Source organism: Gorilla gorilla, chromosome 10 (genome assembly GCF_029281585.2).
Source record: "Gorilla gorilla gorilla isolate KB3781 chromosome 10, NHGRI_mGorGor1-v2.1_pri, whole genome shotgun sequence".
Lineage (NCBI taxonomy): Eukaryota > Metazoa > Chordata > Mammalia > Primates > Hominidae > Gorilla > Gorilla gorilla.
Window position 1 is genome coordinate 52,367,814 of NC_073234.2, and position 23,917 is coordinate 52,391,730.

The 23,917-nt window shown below is 48.0% G+C and overlaps 1 protein-coding gene across 3 annotated transcripts; it reads left to right on the forward strand.

The window, feature by feature from the left end:
• Nucleotides 1-3,172: 3,172 nt before the first annotated feature.
• On the forward strand, nt 3,173-23,917 carry ARF3 (ARF GTPase 3). 3 transcript variants are annotated; one of them, XM_055357317.2, is made up of 6 exons: nt 3,214-3,744; nt 4,379-4,631; nt 18,925-19,165; nt 20,007-20,117; nt 20,338-20,462; nt 21,009-23,917. In XM_055357317.2, the coding sequence occupies exons 3-6, from the start codon at nt 19,018-19,020 to the stop codon at nt 21,168-21,170; spliced, it is 546 nt and encodes a 181-aa protein (XP_055213292.1). In that variant the 5' UTR covers nt 3,214-3,744; nt 4,379-4,631; nt 18,925-19,017; the 3' UTR covers nt 21,171-23,917. The 3 variants fall into 3 exon arrangements, with proteins under 3 accessions (XP_030856971.1, XP_055213292.1, XP_055213290.1); XM_031001111.3 differs by lacking the exon at nt 4,379-4,631 and having other exon boundaries at nt 3,173-3,419; XM_055357315.2 differs by lacking the exon at nt 3,214-3,744 and having other exon boundaries at nt 4,190-4,631.

Here is a 23,917-nt window from a genome sequence, read left to right on the forward strand (position 1 = left end):
TGAACAACAACAACAAAATACTGGAGGTGTCTTTTGCCCTTAAAAACACAGAGCTGGGCTAGGCGTGGTGGCTCATGCCTGTAATCCCAACACTTTGGGAGGCCTAGATGGGAGGACTGCTTGAGCTCAAGAGTTTGGCCTGGGCAACATGGCAAAACCCTGTCTCTACAAATAGCATAAAAATTAGCTGGGTGACTGGGCATGGTGGCTCACGCCTGTAATCCCAGCACTTTGGGAGGCTGAGGCAGGTGGATCACCTGAGGTCAGGAGTTCAAGACCAGCCTGACCAACACAGTGAAACCCTGTCTCTACTAAAAATATAAAAATTAGCCGGGTGTGGTGGCACATGCCTATAATCCCAGCTACTTGGGAGGCTAAGACAGGAGAGTCACCTGAACACAGGAGGCAGAGGTTGCAGTGAGCGGAGATTGTGCCATTGCACTCCAGCCTGGGCAACAAGAGCGAAACTGTCTCAAAAAAAAAAAAAAAATTAGCCAGACATGGTGGCGTGCACCTGTAGTCCCAGCTACTTGGGAGGCTGAGGTGGTAAGGATCACTTGAGCCCAGGAGGTTGAGGCTGCAGTAAGCCGATTGTGCCACTGCACTCCAGCCTCAGCAACACAGCAAGACCCAGTTTCTTTTTTTTTTCTTTCTCTCTTTTTTAGAGAGTCTTGCTCTATCGCCCTGGCTGGAGTGCAGTGGCGCGATCTCGGCTCACTGCAAGCTCCAACTCCCGGGTTCACGCCATTCTCCTGACTCAGCCTCAGGAGTAGTTGGGACTATAGGCGCCTGCCACCACGCCTGCCTAATTTTTTGTATTTTTAGTAGAGACGGGGTTTCACCGTGTTAGCCAGGATGGTCTCGATCTCCTGACCTCGTGACTCGTGATCCGCCTGCCTCGGCCTCCCAAAGTGCTAGGATTACAGGCTTGAGCCACCGCGCCTGGCCAAGATCCAGTTTCAAAAACAGAAAAAAAAAAAAAAAAGAAACAAACAAACAAAACCACCAACAAAAACACACCCGACAGAACTACCCAGCACAGTGGCACATGTCTATAATCCCAGCTATTCAGGAGGCTGAGACAGGAGGATCACTTGAACCCAGGAATTCAAGACTGAAGTGTGCTATGATCGCTCCTGTGAATAGCCACTGCACTCCAGCCTGGGCAACATAGTGAGACCCCGTATCTTAAAAAAACACAGAGATGTGGCGCATGCCTGTAATCCCAGCACTTTGGGAGGCCGAGGCGGGCGGATCACGAGGTCAGGAGATTGAGACCATCCTGGCTAACACAGGGAAACCCTGTCTCTACTAAAAAAACAAAAAATTGGCCGGGCATGGTGGCACACGCCTGTAGTCCCAGCTACTCGGGAGGCTGAGGCAGAAGAATCGCTTGAACCTGGGAGGCGGAGGTTGCAGTGAGCTGAGATTGCACCACTGCACTCCAGCCTGGGTGACAGAGCAAGACTCCATCTCAAAAACAAACAAACAAACAAACAAAAAACACACACAAAAACAAAAAACAACCCACAGAGATTAGCAGGGCAGCAGCCCTTAATAGCAGTGCCCAGGACAGATATAATTCCTTGTAATAAACAGCTTCCTTGTCATCCATCTTCGTCCCTTACCATCTTAAATTAAGGTCCCCTTAGCTTGACATTCTAGGGTCATGTTATCAGGTTAACATAAGAGAGAAAACAGACTGGGTTAAGGGACTGTAAGTGCATACACCAGGGATTGATGAGGACAAGGAGATCGACATATATGGCACCTACCAGCTTTTTTTTTTTTTTTTCTTTGAGACAGAGTCTTGCTCTGTCACCCAGGCTGGAGTGCAGTGGTACGGTCTTGGCTCACTGCAACTTCCGCCTCCCAGGTTCAAGCGATTCTCTGGCCTCAGTTCAAGTAGCTGGGATTACAGGTATGTGCCACCATGCCCGGCTAATTTTTGTATTTTCTGGTAGAGACAGGGTTTCACCATATTGGCCAGGATGGTCTCAAACTCCTGACCTTAAGTGATCTGCCCACTTCAGCCTGCCAAAGTGCTGGGATTACAAGTGTGAACACAGGGCCTGGCCCCAGCTTAGTTCTTCTTGGAGCAAGAAAACAAACAAACAAAACCAACCAAGGCAATAAATTCATAAGAGCAACAATTTTGGCTCAAGCCTTAGGGAAGAGCCATGTGTTCGTTCCCTTATACTGCTGTAAATGAGGAGAGAGGGCACTTAGAGAACCTTCTGTTGGCCAGGCGCGGTGGTTCACGCCTCTAATCCCAGCTACTCAGGAGGCTGAGGCAGGAGAATCGCTTGAACCCGGGAGGCAGAGGTTGCAGTGAGCCAAGATGGTGCCATTGCACTCCAGCCTGGGCGACAGAGTGAGGCTCTGTCTCAAAAAAAAAAAAAAAAAAAAAAAGGAACCTTCTGTTCTTAGCATTACTAGTGCCCTTCTATCACAGCTATTTTTGTTTCAAGGCAGTTCTGCATGTCTAGACCAGGTGCAAAACGGAGTGTGAGGGAAGTAGGAGTGGGTAGGAAGCAAGAAATATGGGTGCAAAGTCCTTCACCTTTCCTTGGGATACTAAAATCCCTACTCATCTAGGCACACTTCCTGAAACCACACTTCTGAATATTAGGTTTCCCCTTTCCGTCTTTCAAGTTCCAACTTAACTGGTTCAGAGTCCAGCTGTTTTCCTTTAGCCTCTTAAGTTCATCACTCTCCTTCCTCTTCCTTATGGGAAAGGATCTCTTGATTCAGACCCCACAGTAATCTAGTCTCAGGAATAGTGAGCAACAACAATGGTGCGGTGAGGGCTCTCAGGGGATTGCAGCTAGCCCAGATTAAGAAATAAAGATGAAGTCTGGCTGGGTAAGGCATGCCACAGCAACGACTGTTCACCCATATCCCGATGCTGGCTTTGCCCAAGGAGCCCCTGGGCCCCTCAGCCCAGCCCGTCTCCTACGCAGCCAACTTGCCGCCTCAGTCCTTAAATTCCAGGCACAACCCTGGAGCTTGGGATTCTCACCTCAGTCCTCACTGTCTCATCCCCATTCCCGGCTCCCGCCTCCGCCGCCCACAGCCCCCACACCTGCCCCCGCCCTGACTCCAGCTCCAGCGCCCGGCTGCCGGTGCTGCAGCCGCTGCCATGGTGATGGGTCTCGCGAGAACTGCCGCTAGCTACCGCGCAGCTCTCGCGCGATCGGGGAGGTGGGAAGTATCCCGGGCTGGGGGGTGGGGGTACGCCGCACAGCTCCAGTCGCCGTCGCGGCTTCCGGTGCTAGGTGGAGGGAAGGAAGGAGGGAGCCGGGGAGTGGGCCAGGGCAGCAGCCGGGCTGAAGTCGGCTTGGGGAGCCAGAGGGAGCGGAGCGGAACCTGCGGGGCAGAGGCGGCGGCCGCAGCGGCGCAGCTGATAGCAGGAACAGGTGAGAGGCTGGGAAGGGAAGGCGGATCCCGGTAGAGAAGAGGCTCGGTCAGGGTGAGGGCTGAGGAGATAGAGCGCCTCCCGGGCCCCGCCCGGCACTGCTTGGCGTGGGGCGGTGGGATCCTTCCCACCCGAGAGCTCAGAGAGGGGGCGTCGGGCCAGCTTCACGCCTGCCCCCGCATTTGAAGGACGCAGAGCTGGGGTGGGGGTGGGGGGCGCACACGGATTTGTCCTCCGCCTCGCTCAAGGGGGCGACCTGGGCTGCAGTTAGGTTGTCGCCTGCAGGAGGTGTGCTGTTGAGGGAGAGGAAAACCGTCCGAGGAGAGGTGATGCGGGGGCGGTGATGGCTGTTCGTATCTTTTCTGTTAAAGGGCTAGGGAATGCTGCTTTCTTCTACTCCCTCTCCCTCCCCCACCTTAGCAATAGGAGACGGGAGAGAAGCCTTGCTGTGGTTACACCCCCTCCCCCATCATAGGGCAGGGGTGCGTAGGGGGGTTGGGGGTTAGCCAACAGGGCAGGCTGCTGGGGCACCACATGGGCGCTATTCTGGTAGAGGTTGCGCTTTCGAGTCTAGGGAACCGCAGGTTGGGAAGAGGGCAGCAAGTGGGGAGAAGGTGGAGAGGAGGCAGGAGAAGGGGGAGGGGGATCTGATCTTCCTGGGAGAAGAGAGGTGGGGCCTTCCTCCCCAGGCGGAGCGGGGGCGGTCTCACAGGAGGAGGGAGCATCTTGTCACTGGCCCTCAGTTTGTGTCTTCCAATCCGCTTTCTTTCTTTAGGAAGTACCAGGATTCCCGGAACAGAAAATGGAGCCATTGCTTACGCGAATCGTTTGAGGGAAGGGGCGGGAGTTGGGGAGGTGGAGTTCCCTGTTAAAACGGGCCGCTTGATTAGCAAAGTGGTAGCTGTTATTTTGGGGGAATTCCCGTCTTGATTGCATTAAGGCGGGTCTCCATCTTTCCAGGCCAGGAGGAATGTGGTGGTGGAGGTGGAGGATTGTGGTATGTGGTCAGGAGTGAGAAGAAATAGTAAGGCCATCCCGGTGAGGGAGAAATGTAACCTAAAACCTGTCTCTGCTGTTGTTGGATTGGGTCACCCCTGGTCTATGGCATGAAAGTTTTATTGGGAGGAGATCTGCTGCAAGAGTCTGATTGCTTGGGTCAGTGCAACAGGACAGAATCTAGTCGCTGCATACCTCCTTCCCTGTCCTCAATCAGGTAGGTAGTAACAGTCTTTGCTGCCATTTTGTCTTGGGCTTGTTGTTGGGGTAGGTGTCTCCCATTGCCGTGACTTGAGACATGGGACAGTGTTATGGGACAGTGGATTATCATAGCCCATTGAACTTGAGTTTGAAAAACATGTCTGTAAAAGTTCATTCTAAGAAAGAAACTAATCCATTAAGGTTCAGCTTTTCACCGAATGAATGATTGACCTTGGATTCAGCCAGGAAAGGCTCCCATGTATCACATATTCACATGCGTCCTGTTTCCCAGCATAGAATTATTACCTTGCATAGTTAGAATTTTTATAGTTGTCTATCTTGCTTTTCCAAAGAGACTAGACGCTTTTCTACTGCAGGAACTGGATTTCATCTCCTCTTCCACAGTGCCCATGCAAACAGTAGGTACCCATGATGAATTTAGAATGTAAATGGATAGAACTCAACAAGCTTTCTAACTGTAGTTTAAGGAAAGGGCAAGAGATGGCTTGGCTGTCAGCAAAAGTGCCTGGAAATAGCTTAGCAAGGGTACAAAGACCCTTAGCCTTTGTAATTAAGAAGTTTTTGTGTCTCTGCCTTCCTAAGAGGCACAAAATAGGCATAGATAATGGAAACTTAAGACCCAAAAAGAAAAATATTACTAGAACACAGAGTCATTATCTGCAGTCCCAGATTTCCTGCTTCCCCATTATGGGCAAAGGGGTCTCTCCATCAGACCTAAGTCTTTCAAAGTGTTATATATGAATTGGGATCCTGGAGAGTTTGGAGGAGGGACCAATGTATGTATATGTGTGGTATCGGGTACAGAATTGGTACCAGTGAATGGTAGCTGCTATTATTATACTGAATGCAAGTATAAAGGAGAGCAGACTGGAAAGAGTGGAAGTGAGTGAAATACTAAGTGGACAAAGAGTCATATTGTAGTGTGTGTTCACCCTACTCTTTTACACTAGAGTCATAATAAGAGGAAGTGGACTCAGGATAGAGGGTGGGATTTATTGGTTAGAAGGAGGAACTTCTTTAAAACCAGGTTGGTTAAAGTTGAGTATGTAACTGAAGGAAATTGTAGAATCTGCTTCCCTATATACCTTTATTTTTATCCACCCAGGCTGGAGGGCAGTGGTGTGATCATAACTCACTGCAGCCTTGAGCTGGCCTGAAGCCATCCTGTACTTCAGCTTCCCAAGTAGCTGGGACCACATGCATGTGCCACCATGCCCAGCGAATTTTTTTTTTTACTTTTTGTAGAGATCTCACTGTGTTGCTAGGGCTGGTCTTGAACTCCTGGCTCCAATATATCCTCCCACCTTGGCCTCCCAAAGTGCTGAGATTACAGGCATGAACCACCATGCCTGAACTCTCCTCACCATTTTTGTTGAGGTAAATTTAGAGGCAGAATGGTATAGTAATTAAGAGTGGATCTTGGAATCAGACAAAATTAGATTCAAATCCTGCTTCTGCTAATTACCAGTTGCATGTTTCTTGTAAAATTGCTTGTCTTCTCTATTTTCTTCATCTGTAAAGAAGGTAATGACATATGGTTTTCAAGAGAATTATTATTTTTTTGGTTGTCAGTAGAATTAAATGAGATAAATGTAAAGCACCTGGTATTGTACAAAGCATATAGTAAGTACCAAATAACTGTTAGCTGCTATTAATAATCCATTATCATAATCTTAATAATATGAACACTCAGGGCTGCCTTAGAGGAAAAGAGGTTTACAGAAGAACAACTTGCTGCCTGAGGTGCTTGTATAGAGGGATGATTGTTACCATGAGTTTCTATGCTGGTCGTAGGCTTATGAGCAGCGAAATCTTTTTTCAGCTTCAGCATCAGCATCGCAGAGATAGCTCCTGCTGCCTGAGTGGGAGGTGAAGCTGGAGCAAGGCAGGGGCCCTGAACCATCAATTTGGATGTAGGGTGAAGATATGGGGGCACAAGAATAGTATTCATATTAGAAAAGTCAGTGTGACTCTGAGATAATGGTTCACTCTTCCAGAAAAGAGCACCCTGATGACCTGGGTCAGGGATTTAGATTCCTAGATGCCCTTATTTTAGGTCTCAGTCAGTATTTGGGGATCTTCATTTAGTCCACTCTTTTCATTTAGTCCAATCTTAATAAAAAATGTCTGCTTTTGAGTATCTGTTTCAGAATATCATGGCCTAGAAATTGTGATATCTGTATAATTATCTGTCTACCATACCTTCTTCACTCGAACATCTGTTGCAAACATAGATAGAGTGCTAATAAAACTATTTGATAATGAAAAGACATGAGGAGCGTTTGGAAAGAGTCCCACAGATGTTTGAAGGTTTCATATTATAGTCTGGTAAAGAACTGACTAAAGTAGGGATTTCATGAATGTGTTAGAGCTTTACCATGGACTTATGCAAAGGATCTGCCACACCATGTGGACCAGAAAGGAAATGGCTCAGAATGTTAGAGATCCACCATTATTACCATATTCCTGAAGAAAGTTGAGATGACTGGGTGTGGCAGGTCTCTTGGTACCTTTTAGTTCTCCCATTACTGCTGAAAGCCTGGCATAATCCTTCCTTTATTAGTTTATGCACAGGAGTGTCAAGCATGAATGCTTAAACTTCAGCATGAGCTTAAGATGTAGGAGAGCATTTGCTCTCTGTTGCAATGGTTTATGTCCTTTTTTTTTTTAAAAAAGTCAAACCTTAAATAAAATTTTATTTGAATTCTAATACATAAAATGGACAAAAGTGGAGTTACTCTCTACTGGTGGTGGAAAATGGGGGTGGGGTGTAATTACAGCCCCTCACATGATCTCTCCTCTCTTCAAGCAGAACCTGTGGGCTCTGAGGACATGGAAACCATTTCTTCAGTTTGTCAGATACAGGGAAAAGGATCAGAGACCACCTATAGAATACAGTCTTCTTCAACCCCACAAGTGTTTTGCCACCCTCAGTAGAACCGTTCTCAACACGCATGTCAGTCACTAGCTATAGGTCAGTCATTGGTGCTGGATGCTGGAGACGTGAAATATGAATAAGGCATAGTCTGTGCTGGCAAAGAGCTCACAGTCTAGTGAGGTACTTTCCAGCCTTTTTCTCATCATGGTATACACAAAAAATGGTAATAGTGAGACTTGAAATCTGAGATGGCTGGCCCAAGGGCTGTAGCCACCCCAAGCCCTGCCCAGCCATCCAGTGGCTGATAGGATCAGTATCTCCAGCTGACCTGTAATGCACTAGAGGCACATTGGGCAGTTCCAGCTCTGGAAAGCAAAACAGACAAATGTGAATACTGCAGCAAGTCCTAGAGTAGAAGTGTGTTTGGGATGCGGAGGGATCGCAGGTAACTCTTATTCCCTAAGTAGGCAGTTCTCTGTTCCTCTGTGTCCTTAGGCTGCTCTGTATAATGGTTGGCCTTGTCCACATCATGTCTTCCTGTTTGAGCAGTTTACTGTCAGCTCCATCTTGACTTGCACAATGGGACCAGATTAGGGGCAGAAGATTATTAGGAGTCTAGGCTATTGATGGACTTTCAGTGATTTTGTGATTAGGAATTTATAGTGTTCTGGATATCCAAGACTGTAGAGGTGGGCATTGGATTGGTACAGCCATAGAATATCAGGAGCTGTAGTGGTTGTAAGCTGGTCAGATTCTAAGAACAAGGCAAGCTGAAATTTTTGGGCAGAGGGCAGTACCACAGAATGTTCCAAAGAAACAAATGAGTCTAGTTTTTATCTTGTCACTGTTTTATCTGGCTAGGATTCTAAAACAGACCTTGTCATCTTTTCTGACTCACTTGCTAAGGGTTGTCCGTGGTAAAAGCCAGACCCTTCCCAGGCGTTTTGGGTCTCCATCAGACAGGGCGGTTCGGGATCCTTCTTCACTTCACAGCTGTGGCGTCCTTCAGGTTTGTGTGTCCTGGAGTCTTTTCCAGGATTGTTCTTTGCCTAGATGGGAAGCTGGCATAACAATTCTGGCCTAAGCCTAAACACCACTAATTGAGCTAATAGGAACTTATTTAGTTAGGTACGTTTTAGTTTACACCAAAACTCTAGCTTTGGATCCTCCCTCTTTTCTTTTGTATGTTCTATCCCCATTGGTGTCTATGATGTCTTGCTCTCTTGATTTCCCTTCTGCCCCTCTGGTTGCTTCTTATTCTTTCCTGGCCTGCTTTTCTGCCCACTATTTTATTTATTTATTTATTTATTTTAATTAATTTTTTTTTGAGACGGAGTTTCACTCTTGTTGCCCAGGCTGGAGTGCAATGGCACGATCTTGGCTCACAGCAGCCTCCACCTCACAGGTTCAAACCATTCTCCTGCCTCAGCTTATGGAGTAGCTGGGATTACAGGCATGCGCCACCACGCCTGGCTAATTTAGTACTTTTAGTAGAGACAGGGTTTCTCCATGTTGGTTAGGCTGGTCTCGAACTCCCGACCTCAGGTGACCCGCCCGCCTTGGCCTTCCAACGTGCTGGGATTATAGGCATGAGCCACCGCGCCTGGCCTATTTATTTTTTATTTATTTGTTTTTTTTTTTTAGATGGAGTTGCGTTCTTGTCACCGAGGCTGGAGTGCAATGGTGCAATCTCAGCTCGCTGCAACCTCCGTCCACCACCTGGCTTCAAGCAGTCCTCCAGTCTTGCCTCCTGAGTAGCCGGGATTACAGGAATGCCCCACCATGCCCAGCTAATTTTGTATTTTTAGTAGAGATGGGGTCTCACCATGTTGGCCAGGCTGGTCTCAAACTCCTGACCTCAGGTGATCCGCCCACCTTGGCCTCCCAAAGTGCTGGGATTATAGCTATGAGCCACCGCGCCTGGCTCCCACTACTTTAAATGTTGAAATGTCAGGCAGGTTTCTGCCTTTGCCCTTTTCTTCTATCCCACTGTGTACACTATCCCTAGATATATCAGTTAGGATGTATTAGTTGCAAAAATAGAAAACACACATGTGTCTAAAAGGCTGAGAGGATTTATTAAATCATATAGCAAGACATCTAGTAGAAAGGCAGACATAGGCCGGGTGCAGTGGCTCACGCCTGTAATCCCAGCACTTTGAGAGGCTGAGGCAGGTGGATCACTTGAGGTCAGGAGTTCGAGACCAGCCTGACCAACATGGCGAGCCCCTGTCTCTACTAAATACAAAAAATTAGCCGGGCGTGGTGGCAGGTGCCTGTAATCGCCCAGCTACTTGAGAGGCTGAGGCAGGAGAATCGCTTGAACCCAGGAGATGGAGGTTGCAGTGAGCCGAGATTGCGCCATTGCACTCTAACCTGGGCAACAAGAGCAAAAACTCCGTCTCAAAAAAAAAAAAAAAAAAGGCAGACACAGAAGAACACATATTGTACAATTCTACTTCTATGAAGTACCTAGAGTAACAAATTCATAGAGACAGGAAAATGGTGGTTGCCAGGGGCTGGAGGGACAGGGGGATTGGGGATCCTCTGTTTAACAGGTACAGTTTCAGTTTGGGAAGATTAAAAAGTTCAGGTGATGAATAGTTGTGATAGTTACACTACAGTGTGAATGTACTTAACGCTACTGAATTGTATACTTAAAAAAATGGTTAGAATGGTAAATTTTGTGTATATTTTACTATGATTTTAAAAAAAAGCCAGTCGGGTACAGTGGCTCATGCCTGTAATCCCAGAACTTTGGGAGGCTGAAGTGGGCGGATCACTTGAGCCCAGAAATTCGAGACTAGCCTGGGCAACATGGCGAAACTTCAGTTAAACAAAAATTAGCCAGGCGTGGTGGTGCATGCCTGTAGTCCCAGCTACTCCAGAGGCTGAAGTGGGAGGATTGCTCGAGCCTGGGAGGTGGAGGCTGCAGTGAGCCATGATCACACCACTGCACTCCAGCTTGGGTGACAGAGCAAGACCCATCTCAGAAAACGAAAGATGCCAGGCGTGGTGGTGCATGCCTGTAGTCCCAGTTACTCAGGATTGCGTGAGCCCAAGAATTTGAGGCTGTAGCGCACCATGAGGGCACCTGTGAATAGCCATTGTATTTCATCATGGGCAACATAGTGGGACCCCATCTCTAAAAAAGAAAAAGTTTAATTTACCAGCTTGATACTGTAATTAAGGACCCAACTGAGTTTTTCCCATTTTTCTGCTCTGACATCCTGGAGTTTTTAATGTCTGTCTCCCTCTCTTTGTGGTCTCCAGATTATTCTAGCTTCTCATCCTTCTACATCATCATCCAAAGGCTGGACAAGAGAACATTGCCATAGGTCCTTTTCTAAGATTGAGGGGCCAGGCACAGTGGCTCATGCCTGTCATCTCAGTACTTTGGGAGGCTGAGGTGGGAGGACTGCTTGAGGTCAGGAGTTCGAGACCAGCCTGGGTAACATAGAGAGACCTCGTCTCTACAAAAACCTTTAAAAATTAGCCAGGCATGGTGATGCACACCTGTAGTTCTAGCTACTTGGGAGGTTGAGGTGGGAGGATCTCTTGAGCCCAGGAGATGGAGGCTGCAGTGAGCCATGATCATGCCACTGCACTCTAGTCTGAGTGGTAGAGTGAGACTCTGTTTCTAAAAACAACAGTAATAATAAAAACAAACATGTTCAGGCCAGGTGCGGTGGCTCATGCCTGTAATCCCAGCACTTTGGGAGGCCGAGGTGGGTGGATCACGAGGTCAAGAGATCAAGACCATTCTGGCCAACATGGTGAAACCCCGTCTCTACTAAAAATACAAAAAATTAGCTGGGTGTAGTGGCGGGCGCCTGTAGTCCCAGCTACTTGGGAGGCTGAGGCAGGAGAATGGTGTGAACCCAGGAGGCAGAGCTTGCAGTGAGCCGAGATTGCGCCACTGCACTCCAGCCCGGGTGACAGAGCGAGACTCCGTTTCAAACAACAACAACAACAAACAAACAAACATACATATTCACCCTCAGATCTGTTCCTCTTGTATTTTCTTTCTGAAGAAATGCCACCCAGCCCTAGGCCAGAAACCTGGGAATCATCTTTGATTATTCTACTCTTCTGCCTACATTTAAGCACTCATTAAATCCTGTGGATTCTACCATTTTGATGTTTCAAATCTGTCCTCTTCTCTCTATCTCCACTTCTAGTTGAGAACTTGCGATTTCTCACCTGTATTACTATACCTCCTAAGCAGTCTCTGTGCCTCCAGTCTTTCCCCTTTCTAATTTACTCCTGAAACTTCTAAAGCACATACCTGATCACGTTACTCAGCATGGCCTTTAAAGCCCTTCATGATCCAGTCCCTGCTTATCTCTCCAGCCCCGTCCCTCATCATTTTCTTTCTTTCTTTTTTTTTGAGACCGAGTCTTACTCTGTCACCTAAGCTGGAGTGCAGTGATGTGATCTTGGCTCACTGCAACCCCTGCTTCCTGGGTTCAAGCAATTCTCCTGCCTCAGCACCCTGAGTAGCTGGGATTGCAGGCCCACACCATCACACCCGGCTAATTTTTCTATTTTTAGTAGAGACGGGGTTTTACCATGTTGGCCAGGCTGATCTTGATCTTCTGACCTTGTGATCCGCCCACCTCGGCCTCCCAAAGTGCTGGGATTACAGGTGTGTCCTGCTGTGCCTGGCTCAGTCTTTATGCCTTTGCACACACTTCCCCTGCCCAACTCCCTCTTTATTGTCTGATTACTTCCTCGTCTTCCTTTAGGAGCCAGCTCAGGTATGACCTGAGAATTATGTTTCAGAATCACCCTTTACCCTTCAGTGTTGATTTACTGCTCCAGCTTTCTGTCCACATAATACTATGTGCTTTACTCTTACTCTCACACTGTTTTGTAGTCCTGTCTTCACTAGTCTTTTCCATTAAAGACTGAGTTTCATGAAGGCAGAAACTGTCTCCCTCTCTGTATCCCTAGTTCAGTATGCCCAATAAATGTTTGATGAATGAGGCCAGGCACGGTGGCCCACGCCTGTAATCCCAGCACTATGGGGGGCAGAGGCGGGCAGATCACAAGGTCAGGAGATCAAGACCATCCTGGTTAACATGGTGAAATCCTGTCTCTACTAAAAATGCAAAAAATTAGCCAGGTGTGGTGGCATGCGCCTGTAGTCCCAGCTACTCGGGAGGCTGAGGCAGGAGAATCGCTTGAACTTGGGAGGTGGAGGTTGCAGTGAGCCGAGATTGCGCCACTGCACCCCAGCCCGGGCGAGAGAGCGAGGTTGTCTCAAAAAAAAAAAAAAAAAAAGTTTGATGAATGGATGAAAGCTGGTATCAGAAGCTATTTCTTAACTTTGGGAAATCTTTAAGTCTAGTTGAAATAGTTAAGATATAATCTAGGAGTTCTTATGTTCTGATTTCAGTGCTCTTGAGACAAAAACTTGGAGTTTACACAGGTCACGAGCCAGCTGCACCAAGAAAACTCAGTACAGGCGTACTCTGCTTTTGTTTCCTTAAATTGTATTGGTCTGTTTGGTTAGCTGTGCTAAAAATAGCATCTCAGTGATATTTCAATTTGAAAATTATCTAAGAACAAAGCTGTTTTTACTGCACTCTGCCTGGCAGCAGAGGGTTTGGGAGACCCTGGTCTTCCTTCCCCTGGATGCTGAAGAGGAGGAGGTAGTGCCAGATCAGGAGTCCCCTCAGAGGTGTCTCATAGCACATTCTTGGATCATTCACTGGAATCAGGTAGAGGGAGTATGTGTGGCCGACTGGGATGTGTGACTCTCAAAAGCACCTGGAGATTGAGGCAGGCACGTTCCTGCAACATATGTAAGGAAAGATGGCCGAGTAGCCAGTTACAGCAACAGCCTGCTTCTCCTGGGGGGATGAGGTGGGAGCAGTGAGTTGTCCTCAAGTGAGGATATCCTTAGATGAGGCTTAAATCAACTGATGTGCTTAACTGAATTCCTACAGTGTCCCACACAGATTGTACTAGAGCACATATTTGGGTTCCTATTGTTATTTTTACCTGTGATAATAAAGTTTCTGACTGTAAAACAGAACCTGGAGATATCTTCTTTTTAACAGAGATGTTAGTATATTCCATTTTTCATCTTGAGCCACTCACTTTCAGTCTTAACTGCTTATTCTTGGTATCCAACAGCCAATGGAACCCTGGCATTTTGCCCTATAAACACAGGAGTACCATCTGTGGTGAAAGAGAGTAACTATAGGCTATATAATACATGGAGAAACAATTCATGGTTTGTTTGCTTTGCCATTCTGCTTCCTAGTGCTTTTTTAGGAATGTATTGTGAAAGTGAGAATAGGCTGTATAGCCAAAGATTTGTATTCATGGCACAAAGCAGAAAGCTGCTACCATCTTGGTGGTAGGGCAGCATGCTCTCTGGTATTAGCAAGGGACAGGGAAAACCAAGACAAGAAAGCCAGCATCCCCTTTGAAATGCTCATTTAAGTCAAGCTCCAGATTATACTTAAAGAAAAGTCATGGCCAGACGTGGTGGGTCATGCCTGTAATCCCAGCACTTCAGGAGGCCGAGGCAGGTGGATTGCTTGAGGCCAGGAGTTTGAGACCAGCCTGGCCAACATGGCAAAACCCCGTCTCTACTAAAAATATAAAAATTAGCAAGGCATGGTGGCACATGCCTGTAATCCCAGCTACTCAGGAGGCTGAGGCACAAGAATCACTTGAACTTGGGAGGCAGAAGTTGCAGTGAGCAACCTCTGCCTCTGCACTCCAGCCTGGGTGACAGAGCAAGACTGTCTCAAAAAAAATAAATAAATAAAGAGGAGGAGTCATAACATCCATTAGTTTCAAGGTCCTGGGCTGTGCCAGGGAGACACATGATAGCTACTGGATATTTATTTTTTGAGATGGAGTCTCAGTGTTACACAGGCTGGAGTGCAGTGGCGTGATCTCGGCTCACTGCAACCTCTGCTTCCTGGGTTCAAGCGATTCTCCTGCCTGAGCCTCTGGAGTAGCTGGTGCTACAAGCATGTACCACCACGCCCAGCTAATTTTTTTTTTTGAGACTGAGTCTTGCTGTTGTCTGCCCGGGCTGGAGTGTGATGGCATGATCTCGACTCACTGCAACCTCCACCTCCCAGGTTCCAGCAATTCTCCTGCCTCAGCCTCCTGAGTAGCCACCACACCCGGCTAATTTTTTTGTATTTTTAGCAGAGACAGGGTTTCACTGTATTAGCCAGGATGGTCTCGATCTCCTGACCTCGGGATCCACCCGCCTCGGCCTCCCAGAGTGCTGGGATTACAGGTGTGAGCCACCGCACCCGGCCAATTTTTGGGTTTTTAATAGAGACGGGGTTTCACCATGTTGGCCAGGCTGGTCTCGAATTCCTGACCTCAGGTGATCCACCCACCTCAGCCTCCCAAAGTGCTGGGATTACAGGCGTGAGCCACTGTGCCCGGCCTTTTTTTTTTTTTTTTTTTTTTAAGACAGAGTCTTCCTCTGTCACCCAGGCTGGAGTGCCAGCGGCATGATCTCAGCTCACTGTAACCTCTGCCTCCTGGATTCAAGCGGTTCTCCTGCCTCGGCTTCCTGAGTACAGGCGCGCACCACCATGCCCAGCTAATTTTTATATTTTTAATAGAGATGGGGCTTCACCATGTTGGCCAGGCTGGTGTCAAACTCCCAGCCTCAGGTGATACGCCCACCTCAGCCTCCCAAAGTGCTGGGATTACAGGCATGAGCCACCATGCCTGGCCAGCTATTTAGATATTTTATCAGTTATTCATCAGTCCCACTGTATATTAAATGGCAAGAGAGAATCCCACCAATTCTAGTCTTCTAGTCCTTTTATGTTGTTCCCAAACCAGTCCTGGGTCAAATATGTGTGGAAAATGGCTGAGAATGGACAGGATAGCTAAGCAACTCTCTGTGCATTACATAGAGATACCAAATCCTACTGGACAGAAGAAATAATATAAGGACATCTTCAGATGAGGCTTAAATCAGCCAATGTGCTTAATTGAACTCCCACAGTCGACTTGGCACTAGAGGGAGGACAGATTCAAAATAAGTAGACATAGTCTTTGCACATAGGGAATACACAGTTTAACGTGGGAGGTAGTAAATACACAGACTTATAAAAGAAGAAAAACTCCACAAGGTAGTAAGTGCCACATTGAGTGGTTAAGGTCATTCAAAGTAAGGCCTTGATGTGGCATGCCAGGAAATAATAGGTGTAACACTGGGATCAGCTTTTGAACCAGGACTTCAGCATGACAGCTGAGCAAAGAGGCAAATCAAAGGACAGTGTACCTGTGTTCTGGGGCAAGGCATATTGGCTACTTATATCTTTTTCAGCCACCACTATACTCACAGTTGGTAAGCATTTAATCAGCAATAGTTTCAGTCATAAAGGACAGCAAGATAAATGTGTGCCATAAATTTAATTCAGAATCTGGGCCAAAGCCTGATACCAAACCTTTAAAGCAAAGTGTCATCTGGAGCTGAAGGAAAGGCTGCCTGAGCAAGAGGCAGAATAAAGGCTAGAAGACTAGGAAGACTTGGGAAAGGTTTAAATTTCATGAGGTGTTAGTAGTATGACCAAAAGTCACTACTACAAATTGCCAAGGTTGGTGAGAGCTGTTCTTAGCTGGGTAGGTCGCTCAGGAGTCCTCAGGAGTCTGTCCACCTGGGTGGGTTGAGGCAGGAAGAGTAGGGAGGAAGGCTAGCGGGTGGCTTGACTGAAGTTGAACCCTAAGGTTGAGCTAGCCCTTCTTCCTGGTGTGTGAACCCTCTAGGTCAGGGGTAGGGCTCATCTGGGGAACCTACTGAGAGTGCCACGCCTGGCTCATTAGTGGCTGTCTGGGGAGGCCTTTTGAAGATGAAACACTTCATAAGCACTCATTGTTTCTGTTTTTTCGGACAAACTAGTACTTTGGTCTTCAGGGACTGTTGATCTGGCTCAGTTGCACTAGTCTGGAATTTGCTGCAAACTGAGAAGGGTGGTGGGGGAAATGTCAGAAGTTTTTGTAAAAACAACCAAATTCCCACCAAACCCCCATGCTTTAGCTTGTAAATAGGATTCCTTCCCGTCCACCTTTCACATTCTTGGGTTTGGGTGCACTTTGTCTTGACCTGTCCCTTTGGCTGCTGAGTTTGGGGTGTGTGTGTGTCTCTGGTTCCCAGACTCTAGAGAATGCCAACAGCTGGCATATGGTGATTGCTGAATAAGCTGCCCGCTGACACATGCCTCCTGCAGGCACAGAGAACTGGTTTGTATGGGTGATTCTGAATCCTCATTTTATTATTGTTTCAAAGATGCATTTCTGTGGCTATCCTGTGCCATAGAGAAGAGAGGGAAGAAGAAAGGGAATGAATGAATGAATCTGATTCTGTCTGTTGGGGCAATGGCTGGGGTGAGCAGATAGACATTTTATACCTTCATAATGATTCTTTTGGTCCTGTTCATCCTTTCAGCAGGTATTTGTTGTTGTTGTTGTTGTTATTATTATTATTATTTTGAGATGGATTCTCGCCCTGTCACCCAGGCTGGAGTGCAGTGGCATGATCTCGGCTCACGCAACCTCCACCTCCCAGGTTCAAGCGATTCTCTTGCCTCAACGTTCCGAGTAGCTGGGACTACAGGAGTGTGCCACCATGCCCGGCTAGTTTTTGTATTTTTAGTAGAGATGGGGTTTTACCATGTTGGCTAGGCTGTTCTCAAACTCCTGACCTCAGGTGATCCACCCACCTGGGCCTCCCAAAGTGCTGGGATTACAGGCGTGAGCCACTGCGCTCGGCCTCAGCAGGTATTTGTTATGTGCCTACCATATGCCAGGCATAGCATCCAGTCTGAGTGAGCTTTCAGTAAAGTCAGTAGAGACCCTGGGGATTAGTTCAGTTTTTGAAGTACTGTGTGCTAGGCACTATTCTTGGTACTGGAGACAGAGCAGTGAACAAAACACATAAGGAGCTGATATCTTAGGCAGAATAAAACAATCAGCAAGAAATAAATATATAATGTATCAGATGGTGATAAATGTTGTGAAGAAAATAAAGTGGGATAAATGGGGTAGGGAGTGGTGTGTATCTGTGTGTGTGTGTTATACATGTGGTTGTGGGAGGCCTGTTTGGTAGGTGACATTGAAACAGACAACTAACTGAAGGGGGTGAAGGAGTAATCTATGATGGTTGTCTGGAAGAGAAGCATTCCAGGCAGAGGTGATAGCAAATATGAAAGCTTTGGGCCAGGCATGGTGGCTCATGCTTGTAATCCCAGTGCCCTGGGAGGCTAAGGCAGGAGGATTGCTTGAACCCAGGAGTTTGAGACCAGCCTGGGCAACACGGTAAGACCTCGCCTCTTTAAAAAAAAAAAAAAAAAAAAAAGCTTTGAGGCAGGAAAGGAAAGTGTTGGGGAACTGGAGTGGAGTAAGCAAAGAGAGAGTAGTAGATCTCATGAGAGAAGTAGGGGAGTGTAGGTCATGTAGGACCTTGTAAGCCATGGTTTGGGCCTTGGGTTTTACTGAAAAGGAGCTATGAAGCCACGGGTGGGTTTTGAACAAAGGACTCATATGACCTGAGTTTGGTTTTAAAACCACCCTAAATGCTATATGGAGAATAGGCCGAAAGGCTTAGGGAAGAAGCAGAGAACCAATGAGATGACTGCCTCATTGCAGCGACCATGTGGGACAGCCCCCTCCTTGGATGGGCCACAGTAAGCCAAGGATGCACCTAGCTGAGGAGTAAAGGGGTAGCTCCGCCATACCCCACCTCTTTACTGCCAGTGCACTGTTGTTTGAACAGGGCACAACATTAGCAGCTGGCATTCCACAGAGTGTAAAGGATCGGCCTCTTTTAAGAGTGCGGCTTTCTTATTCCTCATTTATTTTGGTGTGGAAGAAAGATGGAGTTGCAAAAATATAGGAAGGGAAGAGGCAGAGTCTCTTGATTAAAGGAGAGAGCATAAACCTTGGGAAACTGGCAAGCCTGAACCTTGTCAGGAGTCACAGAGAGCCACTCCTTATTCCACTCCCTCCTCTCCCACCCTTGCCAGAAGTCTCAGGGTAAGTAAGGTTAGGGGAGGGAGGGGCATTAATGTTCTTGCAATGCCTTGGGGTATAGGGTAGAATGTCACAACTGAAGGGACTTCAGAAATCATCTAGTTCAATCCCCCTTCCATTTACAGGTGCAGATATGGAAAAGTGAAGTAACTTGCCCAGAGTCACATGGTTAGATTACTGGCAGAGCAGGGATCCTTAGTGTTTACTGCTTTGTCTCTGTTCCCAAAGACTCAGTATGTATCTGAGTGGGCCTTGGTATTTATAGTCCCCTCAGGCTCTCCGTTTGTCATGAATGAACTCTAGCCATGACCTTGGGAAATTCTATTTACTTGGAAGTCCTGACAAGCAAATGATGGTATGATTTTACATTTCCTTTGTCTAGGATCAAGTCTTCCATACCAGGGACCAGGCCAAAACCAGACTGCCACTGCCCCTACTTGGGCCCCACTGTCCCCAGAAAGCAGCTGCTGTGATCATGGGCAATATCTTTGGAAACCTTCTCAAGAGCCTGATTGGGAAGAAGGAGATGCGCATCCTGATGGTGGGCCTGGATGCCGCAGGAAAGACCACCATCCTATATAAGCTGAAACTGGGGGAGATCGTCACCACCATCCCTACCATTGGTAAGAGCACAGCTTGGATGTGGGCTTTCACGCCAGCAGCTGAGGCAGGGCAGGGACCTATTCCTGGTTCCCCAACCTGGCCTCTTCTCCCCAGGCAAGTCCATACAATTTGTGGGGTTCAGAAAAGAGGGCGGTGTTGTTTAGCTTACTACCAGGTGCTGAGGCTGCTGTTTGCCCACCTAACCTGGCTCTCTCTGATGCGGGAACTTCCATGGCCTGGCACTCAACAGTTGCCCTCAGGCACGGAGTTGGTTTCTTCTCTGTGTTGTTTGGAAAGCAGGTAAAAGGCTTTGATGCTCCTGCCAAAGGCTTGGAATTACTTGGGTTTAGATCTTTGGTGGCCAATCTTGGTTACAGTTTGCTGAAGGGAGGTCTCCCTACATTTGCTATGTAGATGGGGGCTCCAGTCAGCATTGTCAGCTGGCTCTGCCTTTGGGGCTCCAGGATGCCAGCTTATTTCCCTTTCTTCACTCTGCCTCTCAGGCCCCACATCTTAGCTGAGGCCGATTCTGGTAGCCAAAGTACCAGAGTAGGGCTGAGTCATTTTGTAGGAGGGAGCACCAAAGACTGAGTGGAAAAGTCAGGAAAGTTGGCCCACGTTACCCAGGCAACTGTGGACCTCTCAACCAACTTCCTCATCCTCTTTGACTTCTCTTAGGTTTTCATTTTTGGCCTTCAGGCTGCTAGGTTAACGATTATCAGGTCTGAGGAAGCCTTAGCTTTTGTTCCATTGTTGGTGTTATGGCCACCACTGGGGGAAAGCAGAACCAAACTCATTGTGGTGGTGTTTGCGGGGCTAGTGTTTGAGGCCAAGTGGCCATTGCCTGTTTTTTTTCCAAAGGGTTCAATGTGGAGACAGTGGAGTATAAGAACATCAGCTTTACAGTGTGGGATGTGGGTGGCCAGGACAAGATTCGACCCCTCTGGAGACACTACTTCCAGAACACCCAAGGTATGCTCAGGCCTAGCGTGGGTTGGTTGGGTATGAGCAGAGAGTGTGGCTGTCTTTCTTGTTTATGGGTGGCCAACTGTTACCCTGCTGCAGCTCCTGGGGGCAGAAGAAAGGGAGGAAAGGGAGCAAATATTTGGAGGGTGTCAGGCAGGTGTGGTCTTTTGGTTGGGGGGAGGGGGTTACCTGTCATCTTAGTGCAGCCCATGCTCTGCCTTCCTAGGGTTGATATTTGTGGTCGACAGCAATGATCGGGAGCGAGTAAATGAGGCCCGGGAAGAGCTGATGAGAATGCTGGCGGAGGACGAGCTCCGGGATGCTGTACTCCTTGTCTTTGCAAACAAACAGGTGAGACTTCTTCCCACCCCTGAATCTGGGAGACAGCAAACTGGCTGTGGAAATTGTTGGCTCTTGGGCCTATTATATGGTTAACCCTTTTAGTATGCTCTCAATGTTAGAAGCGTGGGAAACTGAGCACTTGGCTTCTTTATGCCCCTCTTCTTGTGCCCCACCCCAAGCTTTATTTAGCAACATTTCAGTCCTCAGGAATTGTCTCAAATCTTTCTTTCATCTTGCCTGTTATCTACTTTAGGAGAATTGGCCTCACTCCTGCTGTGAGACAGACCTGATTCTTTGGTCAGTCTGAATCACGTCTCTTGCTTCCCCACCATCCTCGTATTTGGTTTCCAATTCTTCAGTACAGTGACCTCTAGTGCTTTGGATCTTGAGTTCTAGGTGACTAAATCCAAAGTAGCTCCTTAGGATCTTGTTCTGGGTTTCCTAAAATAAAGGAGGAGGGGAAGGTGCTGGTACACATTTCTTTGGTAGATGGGTGTTCTAGAAGCCTTTAAAAAATCCTGAGGCTTCTTTTTATGTGTCTCCCACGTGCTCCAGGATCTGCCTAATGCTATGAACGCTGCTGAGATCACAGACAAGCTGGGCCTGCATTCCCTTCGTCACCGTAACTGGTACATTCAGGCCACCTGTGCCACCAGCGGGGACGGGCTGTACGAAGGCCTGGACTGGCTGGCCAATCAGCTCAAAAACAAGAAGTGAGAGCCAGACAGCCCTAACCAAGCACCCCACCCACCCCTGACATACCTGCTGTCACCCTGCCCCAGTCCTACCCCTTCCTCTCCATTGCAAGTGTGGCCAGGGCCCTGGGTATCATGTCCGCATGCCCAGCAAGAGCCTTGCCTCCCCTGCCTCCCCTCCTTTTTCCTGTCCACCTATATGACCAATCCCTAATTGCTGTCCTGATGATGAGTCATTCCAATTTACTGGATTTAAAACAAAAACAAAGTTGTTACGGTTTCATGGGGTGGCCCCTCTCTCTCTCACCCTCTGGGTTTTGGGAGGTTGAGTGGGGTATTCTCTTTGTTTGGCAGTGGTTGCTGTCCTCTTGGCATCTGAGTCCTTTCCCTGTCCCCACAAGCCCTTCTACTCCCTGTTTGCCTTTCCTTTGCCACCCTCTCCCTGTACTACATGGAAATTGCACGGGCCTCTCTGTGTTTGCGTGCATGTGTGCGCCTGTATATAGATGTATAGAGAGATATATTTGTGGGGGCTGGGGGGAGCGGGGAGGGGGTGGAGTGAAGCTCAGGGCTTGCAGCCAGGACACTGCCCACTGGAGCCTATCATCTGCCCCTTCCGTGTTGGTGAGATTAAGGGAAGAAGGTGGGAGGGCATTAGTCAAGCCGGACTGCCCCAGTCTTTGACTGGTTACCCTCCTCTCTGCAGGTAGGTTTTTCTGGATGATAGGACAGATGATGGATTCTCCACCACCATTTTCCTTGTACTCTTCTCTCCACCCTTCTTAGGGCTGGAGGGTGGCATTTATCTCTAGATGACTGTTCCCAAGGAGATGCCACTTTGCTCTGCCTTACTGTTGGGAAGGAGAGAGGAACCCACTCACTCTTACCAGCTTAGAGTGTTCAACTGATCCTTCCCCACCATCTTCAGATCTGTTCCTCTGGAGCTTGACTGGGGGGTGGGGACGGCAAGTCCATGGTGTGTGTTAGGGACCCAGGGCATTGGGGGAAGGGAGGCGAAGGCCTCAGGTTTTCCATCTTCATTCTCTTTTGTTATTAGGAGAAGGTGAGGCATGGGCCAATCCCATTCCTGCCTTCCAGTGCCCCACCACCCTTCTGATCTTAGGGGTTGGATGGGTCATCTGTCCTTGGTCAGAATTTTCTCACCCTAGTACTCCTACTGGCCTGACCAGGGCTGACTGGGTATTCTAATGAGGAGCTGGGAAGTGGGGTGACATAGCTGACCTTAGTATCAACCCACCTCTTCTCCAACTCTTGTTTTCTAGTCCAGGATATGCTAAAGGACGAAGATTTTCTATTGTTTCCAGGCCCTCAGACCATCCTTGCTGTCCCTTCACCCTCCATGCCCCTGCCATCCTCACCCACTTCTCATAAATGGATCTGGGGGTTAGAGTGGAGGAAATAAAATCCTGAAGTGGTTGTCAGTGCTTGTGGGATGCAGTGGTCTTCAGGATTCTCCCCGCATTATTATGTAGTTGTTCAGAAGCTGTTGCTACTGCGTCTCTCTGTCTGCAGGGGGCACTTGTCCCTGAGGTCCTCGCCTGGGTCCTGACTTCTGTAGTTTCTGTGAAGACGTGGCTGTCCTATGGGCTCCTGTGTGTGCTGGCTGCGCCCTGAGCTCCGAGACAGCTGCCTATAACCTGCTAAGGTCAGGGCCCAGGGCCCCCCACAGCATGGCTGAGGGACCCCTTCCCAGTAGGGCTGTCCCAAGCCCCACTCCATGGGGCCAGGTTTCCTGGCCACTTTTGTTGATAGCAGGTGGATCAATATTAGTAACCCCATCCAAGATTGAACTGTGAAAGAGAGGTTCCAGGGGTATCTCCCTCAGTGCCAGTTACTTAGTGATGTGTTACCCGGGATGCAGCAGGTGTGTGCAGGTATCTTGCTCTCTAGGCCTGTGTGTGTGTGTGAGTGTGTGTGTATATGGGTGTGGGTGTGTTTGTGTGTGGTGGTTGTGGGGGGGGGGGGTGTTGGAGGTTCTATTTCATTTAAAAATGTATTCATTTCCCTGGCCCCACAGATGCTTCCCTCCATACTTTTTATTTGCTCTGTTCCCTCAGATTTATTTTGTCTTGCCCCATTGCCTCTCCTTCCTTGAACTCTTTCCTTTTCAATCTCAACTCATTCACTGCTGTTGCTCATTTGCCCTTTTCCATGTATTTTTTCCTACTTAGGATTTTCCACTCTATCTTTGTGGTTCATGAGGACTTTGCCTCTTCTCCTGCCTCATTCCCTGACTTTCTCTAGTTAGATGTCAGTCCTAAATAGGTTTTCCTCACTTCAGGCCTCACCCCTCACCTTGTTTTTTGGGGGGCTCCAGGGACCAATCTGGGGCTGGAAATGTTAGGAGGTTGCCTTGGTGCTGCCCCAGATCTGTCCAGCAGGGGGCAGTAAGTGATCTTGGTAGTATCCCTGGCTGCTAAGCCCTTGGCAGGGGTGGTCCTTTCTACATTCCCATTCACTTAACAGCTCTTTTGGGATTGGGTGTTTCATTCCATTTCTGCCCACTCCCTCTCCTCTCCTCTCTGGTAGGTTTAATTTTATGCTTTCCCTGATCCCAGCTTTCTGCTTCCTGAGGACTCACGCTCCCCCCACCCCAAAGTTTGTCTGTGGTGTTATAGTGGTAACTGCAGTTCCTCCTCTGGAATGTAGACTGTATATGTTTAATAACTCACCTTCTCTATCCTTGCTCAAAATGTGGGATAACGCGATGACTGTGACCCTGGTTGGAAATTAAACTTGTTTTATGCA